General features: G+C 40.2%; 1 protein-coding gene across 4 annotated transcripts in view; it reads left to right on the top strand.

Moving 5' to 3' along the window:
- palm3 (paralemmin 3) overlaps positions 1 to 15172 on the top strand; it is a 32290-nt gene that overhangs the window by 11311 nt on the left and 5807 nt on the right. For 3 of the 4 annotated variants that reach the window (XM_058640564.1, XM_058640563.1, XM_058640562.1), the window contains exons 1-5: positions 3167 to 3255; positions 8708 to 8760; positions 10308 to 10388; positions 13345 to 13472; positions 14614 to 14680. In XM_058640564.1, coding sequence (XP_058496547.1) covers positions 3204 to 3255; positions 8708 to 8760; positions 10308 to 10388; positions 13345 to 13472; positions 14614 to 14680 — 381 coding nt within the window. In that variant the 5' untranslated portion in view covers positions 3167 to 3203. Of the gene's footprint in view, positions 1 to 3166; positions 3256 to 8707; positions 8761 to 10307; positions 10389 to 13344; positions 13473 to 14613; positions 14681 to 15172 lie in introns of those variants that run through there. The other variant, XM_058640565.1, reaches the window with a different exon arrangement.

Raw genomic sequence — 15172 nt, 5'->3', positions numbered from 1 at the left:
TTATTTTGTTCCTCCTCCAAGTCTAACTGTGTTCATACCTGCCCAAACAAATGGCACCCTGATGAGAGTGGGACCACATGGAAGCCAAGTAACCAAACTAAAAAGGTGCCATGCAGGTGTGAAAACGTTTCCTCCATTATATGAGGACTGTGTGTGTGTGTGTGTGTGTGTGTGTGTGTGTGTGTGTGTGTGTGTGTGTGTGCATGCGCATGTTTGTGTGCACAAGTTTTTGTTACCTTTGGTCCCAAAGATTCAAATTAAACAAACATAATTTCTGTGGCCCTGGTTAGAGTTTGGGATAAGGTGTCAGGTGGGTGAATGTTGGATTAGGTACGGCATGAATTGGCTACTATTATAGTAGTAATAGGTTTAAATTTCTCCAGGAAATGAAAATGAGTCTTTCAAAATTTTGACCGTGTGTTTTATTCTGTGTGTGGTCCCTGTCAGAGGACCACTGATCCTCCTCAATCTGTTTTCATGGCTCTGTAATGTAGAGAGGAAATGAAAGCAAGGGATTTTGCTCCTTTTAAAGTCTGTTTGTTTCATCTCTCATCATGATTTAGTCAAAGTGTCAAACCGTGTTAAACGTGCTTTGTTCTAAGCACGGGAAAGCAGGACCAGTTGAAAGATCTCTTTGCATATCCTCTTGCAGTGATGCCTTTTGATGCAAGATGTGATCATTTGTGCGAGCTTACTATACTGCAAATTTAAAATGCAAATAAATATGGGGTTAGCACAGCGATGGCATCTTTGATGTCTTAAAAGAACACACGTTATTTGAGTGTCTTTTCCTTCATGGGTGAAGTGATAAACAAGTCAAAGGTTGTTGACTTTGATAATTCCTATAACACTTGTGTTAGATGTGTGACGTAGGACTCGCCCACTTTTACATTTCGTTTTTGTTTTGTTTTACCGTGCTGACACATACTCTATACACAGCAGTGGGATGCTGTGTTTTAATTCACCCTCAGCCTGGACTGCCAATAAGAGCAGCTTGGCTGTGTGCTGTTGCAGAAGCACCAACCGAGCTAAACAAATTCCAGCCATACCACCCACCCATGCAGCACGTAGACGCACATACATACTATAGAGTGCATGTGTACGCACATACTGTTCCCTCCTCAATGTGTGTCACATTTATATCTATCTAGATAAGCAGGAAATCATCTGCACAAATGTCCTTTCTGCTGCAGAGACTGTAAAGCCACTAAAAATCAATAGCTGATAAGAAATTGTTTAATAACGATTCAGACACACTGTCCGTCCCTCAAGCCCCTCAGGGAGGGATTTCCTCTTTTTTTTTTGTTTGTTTTTAAATGTGTTATAGCAGAAATGTAAACATTGATAGAATCAAGAAATGGTTTCCATATTCTCTCAAAGGTATTCGTTTTGTAGTGCAGGAGACGGGTCAGGAAGTCCAGTCCACTAGCGCAGCTGATACTGTGAGTGACGTCGTCTCGTCAGACCACCGGCTACAGATTGGTCAGAGTGCCGTCACAGGAGGAGGCATGAGCAATGCCGAAACTGTAGATCAGTTAAAAAGACTCAAAAATCCTAAAAACTTGGGTTCATCTCCAATAATTACCAAGGAAATGTCTAAGATCTCATCATTTAAGGAGTGAAAGTGGCGATTGTGACATGTCACAAACTGAACTAATGAACTAATCTTCTTAATCTAAAGATTCAGTACACTGAAACGGCAACTTTGCGACTCCGCCCACGTTGAGGAGGTTCTATATTGTAATGGGAACACAACCAAACTGTGTTGAGTTGAGGCGAGGCAAGCTGGGACCTTATTGTCCTAGGCCATCCCATAACTGAGGGGGCTTTATCTGAGATCCAGTGCGGAAGAATATTTTTCTTGCACAAAATATCATAATATTAAAATTTTCAGTTACACACCCACTGGGAAGACCCAGAGGGAGGGAAACCGGGTCCAGTTCTAGTGCCTTCTTCAGAACCTCTCATAGGGATTTCCTCTTTGATTGTTCCGTCTCCAATTATAGTTCTGTAAAGTCTGTGAATTCTTAGTAAGTAAGTTCGCTTTCTGTCTATGACGAGCTGTTCCTGTGTGACGGAATCAGCAGAGGATGCACAAGTTCAGAGGTCAGGGTTGTTGCGATTGCATGTTCTGTCTCTAATCGCCAAGAGGACACCAATGTTTGTGCTCTTCCTGTTCCCAAACATAAGGAAGGATATTTTCAACTAAGAGTGGCCTTGGAATACTTTACCTCTCTGAAAATATGATTCTGTCTGAATCGAAAGTTTAAAACCTTGCCAATGTCAATAGCTTTGCATTTTTCAAACCCTTATGCTTCTCCACTAGAACAGTTCTAGGCATGGGGGCAATAGCCATGCATTGTTACAGTATATGGCTTTAGTTTAGAGTCAGACTACTGATGGAGTTCCCCGGTCTGTCAATCAAAGCAGTGTTGACATGAAGCCTTTCATCTTTTTACAATTATTTTCTGGCATAAAGAACATCTTCATTTTTAGACAAATTAATGCTACATGACATTTTTTAGACATGTTTTACCGTTATTAGGCATTTTAGTGATCATCAGCGTTTTATTTTGAACAATCACTGGTATTATAAATAATTACAAAGTGTGCGTCTGTGCCTCTGCTGCCTTCTCTTCCTCTGGGCCCTTTGTTCTCAAGCCGCTGCTTTAACTGACAACAGTGTCTTACCACTCATTTGAATCCGTTAACATTATTTCTTGGACTGGAACTGGTTCTTCATTTTTTATTCAACTGTCCTTGTCCTTGATTTTTCAATCAGAGACCTTGTCAATAATTTATCCCAGATGTGTTGAGAAGCCTCGGCTGGACAGTGCCCTTTGTTGCGGTCAGTCTCGTCAGAGTCTCATGACCGAAAGTTCATGGTCGTCATGCTCTGCTGCCGCCAGTGTCTGTCGGGTCAAAGTCAACAAACATGGGCTTTTGTGTCTCTGTAAAATGTTCTTTCATATCCATGCTGGAGCTTCCGTATTAAGCTAATTATAGATTATTGTTTGTTTAGTTTATTTAAATATGGCCGCGTTCATATTCACCCTGAGTGATCTGCTTATGGACACTTTAAAACACAATTCTGAATACACCTCAGTTCCGATCCGATCGCCCAAACCACACTTGGAGGTGGTGACATTTGGCCACATGCTTCAGCAAAGACCACCCACACCGACTGACTTACAACTGATTTAATGTTGGTCTCATGTGTCCTTCATGTCACACCCGGCAGCACAAAGTGGTACAGTAAGTGTCTTTACTAGTTTCAGATTGAGGCCGTTTTCTTTTTAATCTAACACACAGTGTCAAACGTATTCGTACGTATCCGAAGACATGTTGGGGCTGCTTGAGGTCATGGCCTCTGAGGTCAAGCGTGTTGCAACCTTGAAGCAAGAGAATGTAACTGCACTTGGTCTAAAGTCAGCGGTGGGTTATTTTATGAACAGTGTGTATTGACAGTGAAGCTCTGCCTGCGCGCTTTTGTTTTCTTTTTAAAAGAGCAGATTTGTTTCCTCTGCTGAAAAACACTTCCTCTGCCTAATACCCTGGCAAATCCGTCCTTTATATTAGCAGTGATGAATTACAAACCAGAATTTAAATTGGCCCGCTGATTGTTTTATTAAATATAACCTCCCATGATTATTTAAGCGAGCATTTACAATGTATGTACCATGGACATAATTTCACCTGCATTATGCATTTCAGTTGTGATCAATAAAAAAGTTAATGAGGAACGAGTCTATTGTTCTTTTTATTTTATTGACTTTATTGCCGCCTCTCCCTTGTAGCCAGGGTAACAGTACTTAAATCAGTCCGATATACTTGGCTGTGATAATTAATGGTTCTTACATTTTTCTATTTCCGACGTGTTCCTCCGTGTGTTCCCGCAGAGCTCTTGTCACTACACTTCACGGCACCTAACTAGGCAAATATACACTGTTATATAAACATGCACACGTACACTGAAGGCAAATATACATCCTTTTGCACAAGAGCAGTTGGAATGTTTTCAGAGGAGCCGCGCTGACAGCTCGACTAAGACTAAACGACTGAGAGGCAGCTTTCCTAGTGTGTTTTGAGGCTGTCGTACGTGTGGTTAAGCACTAATACTTCATTGTATTGAGGACTGCGAGATCATTTTCATTCCATCTTTAATTTGTCAAACCAAATTAGAACTGAGAGAATTAATTTATCAATAGTTGGTGTCATCGGAAAAGCATAAATGTCAAAGACTTCAGCTCTTGTTTTCCTTCATCAACATTTTCTGGGTTAAAAAAAAAATGGCCACATAAAATAAGCTTAAAAGATATTGCGAGGGAGATGGTCACACAGAGAGGAGTCCTGTGTGAACCGCAATGCACTCAGCAGAAAGTGATGTAAAGCATGATAAAGTAGCAAATGGTGTTAATAATAGGTGTTAATAAAATTGATGGCTGTTAAAAAAAAAAAAAAAATATGCCTGTATTATTTTGTGTGGATTTTTGTTTTTCTGTTGCATCGGATAAAGAACAATTTAATGAAATACAAGTGTGAGATGAATTGTCTGGTTTTAAATGCATTTCATTCAACAGTAATGTATTATACACTTGCACCCAGAAAATAAAAACAATGTCTGAGACATTTTAAATGATCGGCCTTGTGAGTTCAGTCATTTGTCTCAAGATGTCAAATTCATCCTGATTAATTGGGAGATTGAATAATTGCTCTATCACTAGTAAGTAATACAATTATTCATGGCTGAATTCCAGCTGGGTGTCATTTCCAACAACTGCAATTGTCCGACCATGAAAGAAAAAAAAAAAATCTGGAATAAAAATGTATTATATTGTTGTTATATTGTATTCGGCATGTTTACTTCTCTAGAAAGACGCTTTGCGCCCATATACTTGCATTTCGGTAGCCCTCAGGACTGACGAGACTGAAAAACGATTGAGTAGCTGCCAGATAATGAAAGTGAAAGTTATCTTGGAAAAAAAGAGGCAGAAGCACTCACTCACTGAACATGTTTTTGACAATTCTACAGCCATAAAATCAAAACAAATCCAGACTGACGATCATTAGAGGGTTAAAGATATCGTGTGCTTTTATCTTTCTTCATTTCCTTTTTCTCCTCCTATAGTTTTGTCTCTGACCATAGTTGCTTCAGTCCATTATGTGACTCAGTGGGGATGGGGTGTGAGGAGAGTAGCTGGACTTTGTGTGTTTTAAGGTCAGACTGTTTGTGTAGGAGAAAACTGAATGACCATATACCGAGTGAAAACTGCCTTCCTTTAATGAAAGTGAGGCTTCAGTCATTTCAGGGGAGTCTTCCTGTGATGCGCCTGGTTTTCGGGGGCTTGTCCAGGTGAACCGAGATGAAACGATCTCAGTCTGTCAGATCCTCTGCAGAACCTCACAGCTCCATGCGTTTTCACACAGTTTTAGTCCCTAGTTCTAAACAGCCCCAAATGTACGAGGTGTTCCAGGTGAACCCAGAGGCTGTGATTAAATTCTGTCACAGTCAAGCTGTGCTGATGGCTCTGTGCCATTTTGATCTGTTATTACGTCTGATGAATTTGGCTGTGTTATGATTGAACAGACAGCTTTTGTTCAAACCGCAGCACGCACATTTGCAGGTTTTTGTGTTTTTGAATAACACAAGGGGGAGATGTGTGAAAATTCACAGTGAAGATTAAAAGATTCATGATTTTGCATTATTCAAACTCCTCATTGGTTTTATAATATGTACACGGCCTAATAAAGTCCATTATCTGTAGCAAAGCTTGCATGGCTGTAGCCAAAATATTGTCTTACTGGTTTTGGAGATTCTTTCTATATCTGCACATCACATGTGTCACGTCTCTCTGTCCTAGAAAAAGAATCTCACTAAAATAAAGGATTAGATTTTAGAGACCCTTTTTGACAAAGCTGCCCGACTTGAATGTTATTAATTCATTTGCGAATGCTATATCCTAAAAATATCCATAGTATTTTCAGATTTTCCCTACTTTCTTCCTGTACTGTATCTCCTTGCATGGTATTTGTTTTATTTATGTATTTTTAGATAAAAAAAGACGATAAAAGATACCAAATAACTTCCATGAAATATAAAATATGAAGGATAATTAACTTAAAAAAAAGCTAGGTGCTAGGTGCTGCCTATCGCAGGAAGTCATTACATTTGACAGTCTGTTCAAAATATATTATAACAATTAGACAAACCAACATAAACTTGTCATTTTGTTGAAAAAGAAAAGAGATGTTACACAAGTAGGCAAGTTAAGGTACAGTCACACTCCAAAGGAAACATTTGTACCTTAATGCAGGATAAAACAAGATTAAAATGTACCCATAAAAGACCATAAAACCTATTGTGTATTATAGAGAAACATTGATGACCCAGTCTAAGGTGTGAGCCCATATGGACATTTTGAAAAGATGTAATATTCAAGCTCATTTGAACTTTTACCTTTAAGGGGACACAGTTAGCTTTGTTTTAAATGAACCAAAACAAGAATGCAAATTCCATCTTTAGTATGCCTTTGGGCATAATCATGATATGTAGCTTTAATATTTAATTTCTCTCTCATTCCAGTTGTTGAATTGTTGTCCCACTTAGTGGACATCCTTCTCCTCTCGCCGTCTTATCTGCGGCTCCTCTTCTTAGCCGTCGTGACTTTCAGTCTCTAACACTTTTTGACTTTGACAGCCCTTCCTCTTCTCCAATCTCCCCGTGACGTGTCTAATTATCAAGTCAGCGCGTGTCTACGGGGAGCTCCTCAATAACTCCTAATCAAAGCTTCTGTTTGTGTTTGTCTTGTTTATCTCTGGCTGCTATTTTAGGCTCTTTCCTAGAGCTGATAATGATACACAAGCATTCACAAACTCTGGAGGCTTATACTCTAAGCTGTCACGTCACCTCCAGTCATTCAAAATACAAAAAAAGATTCTGTTTCTACCACTGCGTCTTCTGAAAGGTGCATTGTCTTATCATCTTTCACCTCTCAAAGAAATGCCACAAGTTGTTTCCCCATCAAGAAAATGATGTCTGCCCTTTGACGCCCGCTTTGCACAGTTAATCCTTCGGCAGTTGGAGTTTAGGTGTAAATGTATCTGCTCTACTGAGATTGAGATTGTAAGCAGTGTATAAGTGGGTACCAAACATCATTTTGTTTGTAGAAAAGTGTATTTTTCATTGTTTTTAAAAGTGCATAATAATGTGCACTTGAGTCTGGATGTAAATGTGTTTGAGTTCTGTGTCTCTGTCATTATCTTGTTGATAAGGTTTGTCCTGCATGAAAATAGAAAATGGCAGAAGAGGAAATGTTGAAGGTTGTTGTGGGGGAGACTTTGTCCAAACAAGTGCTCATTCTGGGATTCTGGAAAATCTACAAAAACAAATGTCAGATAAATAAAGGACACCGACCAAGATGGCCATTTACATCAGCAGGAAAAAGAAAATAGGCCAGGCAGTAGATGTAGACGCTAGGATTCTGTTTTCTAGCATCCCAGAAGGCCAGAAGAATGGTGGATTTGAAAGGAATACCAATTTGCATTTAGCTTTGTGTTACTAGTATAGGGGTAGTATTTTTGAAAAATTGTGCTTCCCAACCTCAGTTTCCCCTGAGTTGAGAAATATCTTCATTCTTTTCTTTGTTACGTACCCACCAGTGATACTAATTCTGCACTTTTTTTCTGCACTCAGGGCAAACTGAGGTTGGGAAGCAGCACAATTTTTCACATTGTTCTAGTAATACAAAGCTAAATGCAAATCAGTGAAGTATTCCTTTAACTATGACAGGGAAATGAAGGATATTATGGTGACACAACCAGCTGTACTTCTCCAAACACATTATAGATTATTAGGGTTGAACATTTTTCTATGAGTGTTAATCGCTGAAGTTTTAGTATGATATAACAAAGTTACCTCTGTTTTGAAGTGAGACACAACTCTTTGTTCACCACGCGGGACCATCACTTACTGCGAGATTATTGCTGCCATTGCACAAAAAACCATTCAGTTTCCAATAACAGTGATTTTGCTATAATTACAGTCTTTTGTATTAAACCCACACTGTGCAGCTTTACAATGTGCGCCAAAAATAAGTATTGTTTCTCTCTTGAGAAGCCCTTTTTTAATGTTTTTTTTTTCTCTAAAAGCAGAGTTACAGCTTGTGAGAACAGGTTGCTTTGAATACTCAAGTGTGTGCTCTGTCATGTAACTCAGAGCTCAGATGTCGACCCATTTAGTGTCAATTTTGTCTGTGCCATATCAGAAGCACAAGATGTAATGGGGGGAGATGAGCTTTTGGTGATGGTGGGAATTGTGAGTTTGTTTGAGTCGTGATGGCTCTGCAGATGAAGGTTTACACCAAAATGCCCAGCACTTGTCTAATTACATGCTTCCCAAATAGAAACGGCTGAAATCCCACCTCTGAATTTGTTTTTCCACCCATCAGCTCTCTTTTTGTGACATCTGATGGAACAGAGGTGGCACTCTGAATTTGTGGACTGATGCAGAAAAGCCTCTTTTGCTCTTGACACAATCTTTCTGTTACAAAAGGGAAAAAAGCAGGTGATTCATCTGAAGTAATAGCCTGAATTCTTTCTCTCAAGCCAGTAAACACAGTAAATTCTAAATTAATGGATTCACTTGACTTGTCTTGTATTTGTTCAACGTCTGATCTCCAACCTTTGTCCCTGCCTTGATGTGTTGCAGGTTCCAGGATGGATGAGGCTGAGAAGTACCAACTGCGAGTGGAGGCCATTGCTGTGAGTCTTTTTGTACACACGCGCACTTGTGTGTTTACAGATGAATTAGGTGTGCGATTTGTGTGTTGCACTCTGATGCACCGTCACTGCAGAGATGAATTGAGCACATTTACACTGAAAGCACAAAGGCTTGGGTTGTTAATGATCACCAACAACCCACTCTGATGGATGAGTGTAGTCTCTTTCTGCAACTGGTTTAGTTAAAGGATGTCCCATCAGTAGTTTGGCCCCCGATATCGACCCGATCTTTGCCGACACCAAGTCCCTATCTGATACTTGTATTTACCTATAAATAGGGTTCCTGTGGATCCTTAAAAAGTCTTAAAAGGCATGAATTCATAAGTCTAAAAGTTAAAAAAATTAAAATGTCTTAAATCCCTCTTTCAAAAGTCTTGAAAAGGTTAACACATAGTAAGTAGGCTTTTATGATTCTTTTTTGTAAGTGAAAATCTCAAAATAATTGGTAACAGTTATTTAAAAATAATAATTTATCACATTGCAGTAACATACCAACCAACCATGATACCAACACTGGGATGGTAGTAGATATTCTAACTTTTGAACTGGACCAAATAGTCATGTTTTATGTTGAAATAAACATTTAGACAAAGTTGTCCCGAACTAATGTGTTTTGGGCAGCTTTGTTGTTTTTGTTGACGAGGAAACAGTACCAAGCTTGTAAAGGCAGGCATATGTTTAAAGACAGATTGCTCAGACTTTCTACACAATCTTTTTTTTTGGCAAGCCATCCAAAATGATGAATACAGTATAATAGCAATTCATGAAGTAAAATTTTATTTATTTTATTAGGCAGAGGTTTTATCCCGGTTGGAGAAACCTAACTGTAGCCACAGGTAAAGACATTCAGTGGACCTAGTTTTATTGACAATTCTCATTTTATTTCTTGAAAAAAGATCATAACACTTTATTTTACTTGCCTTTCATGACTACATTTTCAACATATAACCAGTTTTACTGCATCACCTGTTGGTCAAAAAGGTTAAAAAGTGAAACTATGAAGGCCGGTTTCACAAATGCATTATCGACGCATAAACAGCAAACACCTCCAGACTTTTCTTAGTAAAGAAAGAGACGGTGCAGGCGTTAAACTGTGCACAGGGAGCTGTGTGTAACCCCTTAATAATTTACTGAGTGTGCAACATGGTGAGCCAGGGTGTCGAAGGCAACGCCAGGTTCCCATGGGGACAGGTGCTCTTGGTATTATGGGATAAAGAGTATACCCGATGGTGTGGTGACAGTGTCCTCCACGCCATCTGGCTGACCAGCGTCCAAGTTTGAGTCTTCCTCTGTGATGTTTTATTCACTGCCATCTCTTCCCCTTCCCTCTTTCTTTTATTCACTTACCTCGGCTTGTTTTATGTTGCTCGTTGCCGATCTGACTTTACGAGTCCATCTTTCTTTCGCTCCGTCTTTCCCTCTGACTGAAGTCGTACTCCTCTGACTCGCACTCCCTCTGCATTCGTTCTTGTTTTATTGCAATTTCCTTTCCTCCCACTTCTCCTCTCCTCTTCTTCTTCTTCTTCCAGGAAAAGCGTCGGCAGCAGGATGAGCAGGAAAAAGTCAGGAGAGAGATGGAGGAGGAGAAGCTCAGACTGCAGCAGCTCAAGGTGTGATGCAAATACTCACACACGCGCGCACACACACACACACACACACACACAGCCTTAATTCTTAATATCAGCCAAGGTCCTCTGCAGATTTATTCCAGGTCGTGAGCAAGCAAATTTATTCCCTGTACAAACACATGCACACACACACACATTGGTTTTGCATTCTTTGTGTGGACACTTTAATTTTTAACATTTTCCTTACATACAACAGGAGTCACACACACACACACACACACAGATGAATGGCACAACCTTTCGCACTTCCTGGTCCTTCCAGGTTCTCACAAGGTTGCAGGCAAGCCTTCCTTTGATGAAATCAGTTTTTTATGTGAGTGTTTACTCTCTCTCTCTCTCAAAGGCACATAGCTGCTCTATTGTTTTCACATCATTTCCAGATCGCCGTTTCCCATTTCCTACTACACTGTGTTACACTGTACGGGGGCACATTCCTCAAACTGTGTGAAATGTTTGCTCATGTGTGCACACAGGCATGAACCCGTGTTCTCACTAGGAACAGAATATCTGTGTGCGCAAGCAGCCTTTAAAGACTGATTCTAAATTATTATCATTATTATTATTATTATTATTATTATTATTCCGACACTTACTCTCTCAAAGGAGACGCTATCATCACCGCTTTTAGTAAAATTCATTAGCGTTGACATTGACTTTAATCCCTGGTCAGATGTATGGGTGTGATAGGACAAAGCAGCGGCACATAAACAGCTCCGGGGCTGCGGGGAAGTTTGGAGACGGCTGCGTCTCGCCAGTCAAATGCACAGGGGCAGGAACAGAGCGAGGCCTGTTCTCTGCTGCATGAGAAAACACAGAGATGATTTTTGTGAGGGTGATACTTGTCAGGAGGTAGCTACTGGCTCTAATGGTTGCCACATTTTTGGAAACATGGGCCATAGGTTAGAGGGGAGCTTTGGTTTCCACACTCTTCCCCTGACTTTACTGTCGCGGATGTGATGCGATATTTTGTCCTGAAGGTGTACGTTGTTATATCCGCATAAAAAAAAAATACACTTATTTTACCAGAGTAGATATACTCTGCTAGAAATACAGACCTTCCAAAAGTTCACTGTGTGGCTCACAACAAACATTTGAACCAAGGTCTAGTGGTTGCAAAACAGCCGTCATACTGATGTTGTTATTATCGACAAAACAATGGTATCGTATATACTGTATGAAAAATAAACTGAGCAGTTAAAATTTTGTGCAACTGTTGTGCAAGAGTTCCTATATATTGTAGATGACCTATACTGTGCTGAACAGCTTTTTCAGAGTTTTGCATTGTGGAATATTATATTTGTCTATATTTTCATAATTAAGAGCATCACTTACCTCAGTCTGTCTGTGCAGTATTATATCAATAAGTTTGTTTGGAAACTTCAGCTCCCGTTAAACTTTCCCTTTTTTTTTTCCTGTCTTTGTTAAAATGCTGATTTCCTTTTTTTCAAATCTGTCGAAGTTTGCCACTGTTCTCATAAATTACTCCACAATGTGTTTGTTTTGAAATACTCAGACTTTTTTTTGGAGGGAAAAAAATGCATTTATTCACATTTTTTATTAAAATTCATGTGCTTGTTGAAAAGGACCAATATAAAACCATAGCTTATGCAGTTTGAAATCAGAAAGCAGTTAGCTCGACAAACTGCACAGAACTACACTCTTGTTTTTTTGTTTTTTTTTATAAAACTTGAAAGCTTTTGGTTTGTTGTGTCAGGAGGGAAATGCAAGTAGCCCCAGGCAAACCCTCATTCACTGGGCCGTGTTTATTTCCTGAAGAGCATTGGAGGGATAAAAAGTGTATAATATTCATGCTGCTGTTCTCTCTGTTGGGTGGTTGAGATGAAGTCTGGTGACATGGGCACAGATGTCACCTTTTTTTTTTTTCTTTTTTTTTTCCTCCCCCTCAAACAACCACATTTCACTTTTCTCCCACCGTCCCCGTGTCTCTCTGTGTCCATGTCACATTTCACTCTTTTACCTTGTCAGTTTCCACGTCACCCACCTTCTTAATTCATAGTGCCTGCATGAACTCTTTCTTATTTCTAATCTACTGTCTGTGTAACTGATGAATGTATTGGTGTTTCCACAGAACAGTTTTTCTGCATCGCAGCACTTATATCGAGGAAGTGTAGGCTGTGTCCCAATTACATGCTGCATACTAATTCTGTCTAAATTAAGCCTACATGCAAAACAGCCAGTATACATACACAGACACACTACTAAACATTGTTTTCACACAATGTAGTGTGCAATACAAAACAATGTTTTTTCAGCTATATTAAGCCTTTTTGAAGAACTCGCCATACTTCCTCTATAGATTTACACTTGTCTTGTTTAATCCCAGTCTGACTCCATATGTTGAACCGGGAACCTCTGTTAGACCTACAGGACTCTCTGTTATTCTTGTATTCTTGCAGACAGATGTTCATGACTCTGGCTTCTTCCCTGATCGTGTTGCATGGTGGATAACAATCTGAATATCTCGAGCGTTAAACCTTCAGCACAGCAAACACAGGGCCTGCTCTTACTGTACCTCCACTTTGGTTGCTCGTGACGTGGCTCCAGTCCAGACATTATGTGAAATAAATAACATAACAAAGGAATACTAAAAAAAAGTATTATTCCCAATCAGCACTTCTGTTCCGTGAGCTTGTCTGCTTCTTACAATGGCCTCACACAACCAGAGTTGTTTGCTGATTAATGAGTAAAATCTATTTTTCCTTTGTGAAAACAAAGCACCGGTGTTTAATATTTATTTTTGCTTTCTCAATGGATTTGTGCATTACATGACTGGAAATATTCCTGATCCAGTGTGCTTCAGTAACACTGTGCAACAGACTACTAATAAAAGTGGACTCATTCTCATCTCTCTCTCTCTCCCTCTCTCCCTCTCTCTCTCATGTGTGTCCTCTTCCTTACCTGCTTTTCCTGACTTCAGAGGAAATCGTTAAGGGACCAGTGGCTGATGGAAGGAGCTCCCCTGTCCCCGACGTCTCTTGCTGCCCAGAGCCCTCACTCGCCTCTGTGGGGCTCCCAGGCCCAGGAGATGGAAAAGCACATTGACAAGTATAGCAACTGTGTGTCTGAAGTTGTGTGTGTGTGTGATCAGAGCTTAAAAGACAAGGATATAGTTTGTGACTGCCTCTGACATCTTAGCAAAGAAGTTGTATGTCCTGTATTTTTGATATCTGTAGCTGCAGCTTCTTCTTTTTTTGACATTTTAGTTTATATTATAGTAGAGTACACTGGATTGGTTTGTAGATTATTGCAAGTGAAATAATCTACACTCCAGTGTTGTAATCTTGAGGAATACTCTCAGAAAAAGAATAGTAACATCTGTCTCACTGAGCTGATCACGGGCAGATCGTGCTCAGGGTCAGGTCTAACCACTCCCAATCCATCCTGAATGCTTCCTCAGACCTGATTTAGGGAAATCACATTCAGAGTTGGTGCTGGTCTAATGATTTAAGGGCACGTGTCCACATTCCTGAGCTTGCGTGAATGCAATCTGTCCTCGGGATGTGTTAGAGATTCTTCAGCTGACATCATCTTACCCAAGTTTTTTCAGCACGTTGTATGTTAATTTATTTGCAACCACCCGCACAATATTAACTCTGATGGCCATGATTTATATTTGCTAAAGGTTAAAACCTCTATTACAGCAGAGAGTAGAGCTTTGAGAGACTCAGCTCCTCTTTTCTCTCTTTCTCTCTCTCTCTCTGTCACTCATGCACACACACACACACACACACACAATCATGCTGACATATGCACAGTTGCACTCACTCATTCATTCATTCATTCATTCATTCTCTACCGCTTAATCCTCCACATGCGGGGGCTGCTGGCGCCAATCTCAACTGACATAAAGCAAAAAGACGGGGTTCACCCTCGCAGCGCCAACACACAGAGACAAACAACCATTCCCTGTCACATTCACACCTACGGTCAGTTTGGAGTGTCCAATTATATCCTCTGTGTGTTTTTGGGCTGTGGGAGGAAACCATAGAGAAAGGTCGCAAAGCCAGGTCTTTTTTGCTGCAAGGCGCCGCTAATTCTTGCAAGCGATCGTGACAAAAGTGTGTATTTGCATAAATGGCAGGGACGCCAGATCCTATCATATACAAGTATCTCTACGGGCAGATGTTAATGCTAAGTCTGAAATGGGCCTTAGATTGGGTTAAGAAAATAAGCCTGTGTGTCTCAGGTTGCAGGCAGAGAGTCAGCGGTTGGCGGATGAGAGCGAGAAGGAGTTGCTGGAGGATGGACAAGCAGTAAGGAATTTGCACACACACACACACACAAGCTCCATTATGGAAGGTGGCAGAAAAACTGAACGTGGTAAACAAGCTCGCGCCATCATCTGCCATTAAGCAGACACTTCAGTCTGTGATATTTTCTCTTAATGGGCCTTTGATGTCGCACGTCGTCGTCAACAGCACGAGATGTTTGACTGTGAGCAGCCGTTCTGAAATCTGAAAGTTTTATTCACCTCAAATTAAGCTCACCACCTTCACCTCCCCTAAATGGTTTTCAGGTGTTTTTTCCCATTCATCTTAAAGTTCAAATTGAATGAAGAAATTGAGGGTTTCCATTTTTTCATGTAGGACTTGTTTCACTTATAAACAAGAGGGAGCACTCAGAGAGTGCAAACCTCCACTGAGAGCACACAGTTTCATACAGTGTCCACTCCCCTATCTAACAATGTTATTTACTTATTTATTTTGTCTCTTTCTAAATCTGGATCCGTATCCGTAGCCATAACC

Source organism: Solea solea, chromosome 10 (genome assembly GCF_958295425.1).
Source record: "Solea solea chromosome 10, fSolSol10.1, whole genome shotgun sequence".
Taxonomy (NCBI): Eukaryota; Metazoa; Chordata; class Actinopteri; order Pleuronectiformes; family Soleidae; genus Solea; species Solea solea.
The sequence above is the reverse complement of the archived record's forward strand: the minus strand, read 5'-3'. Positions and strand labels throughout refer to the sequence as shown.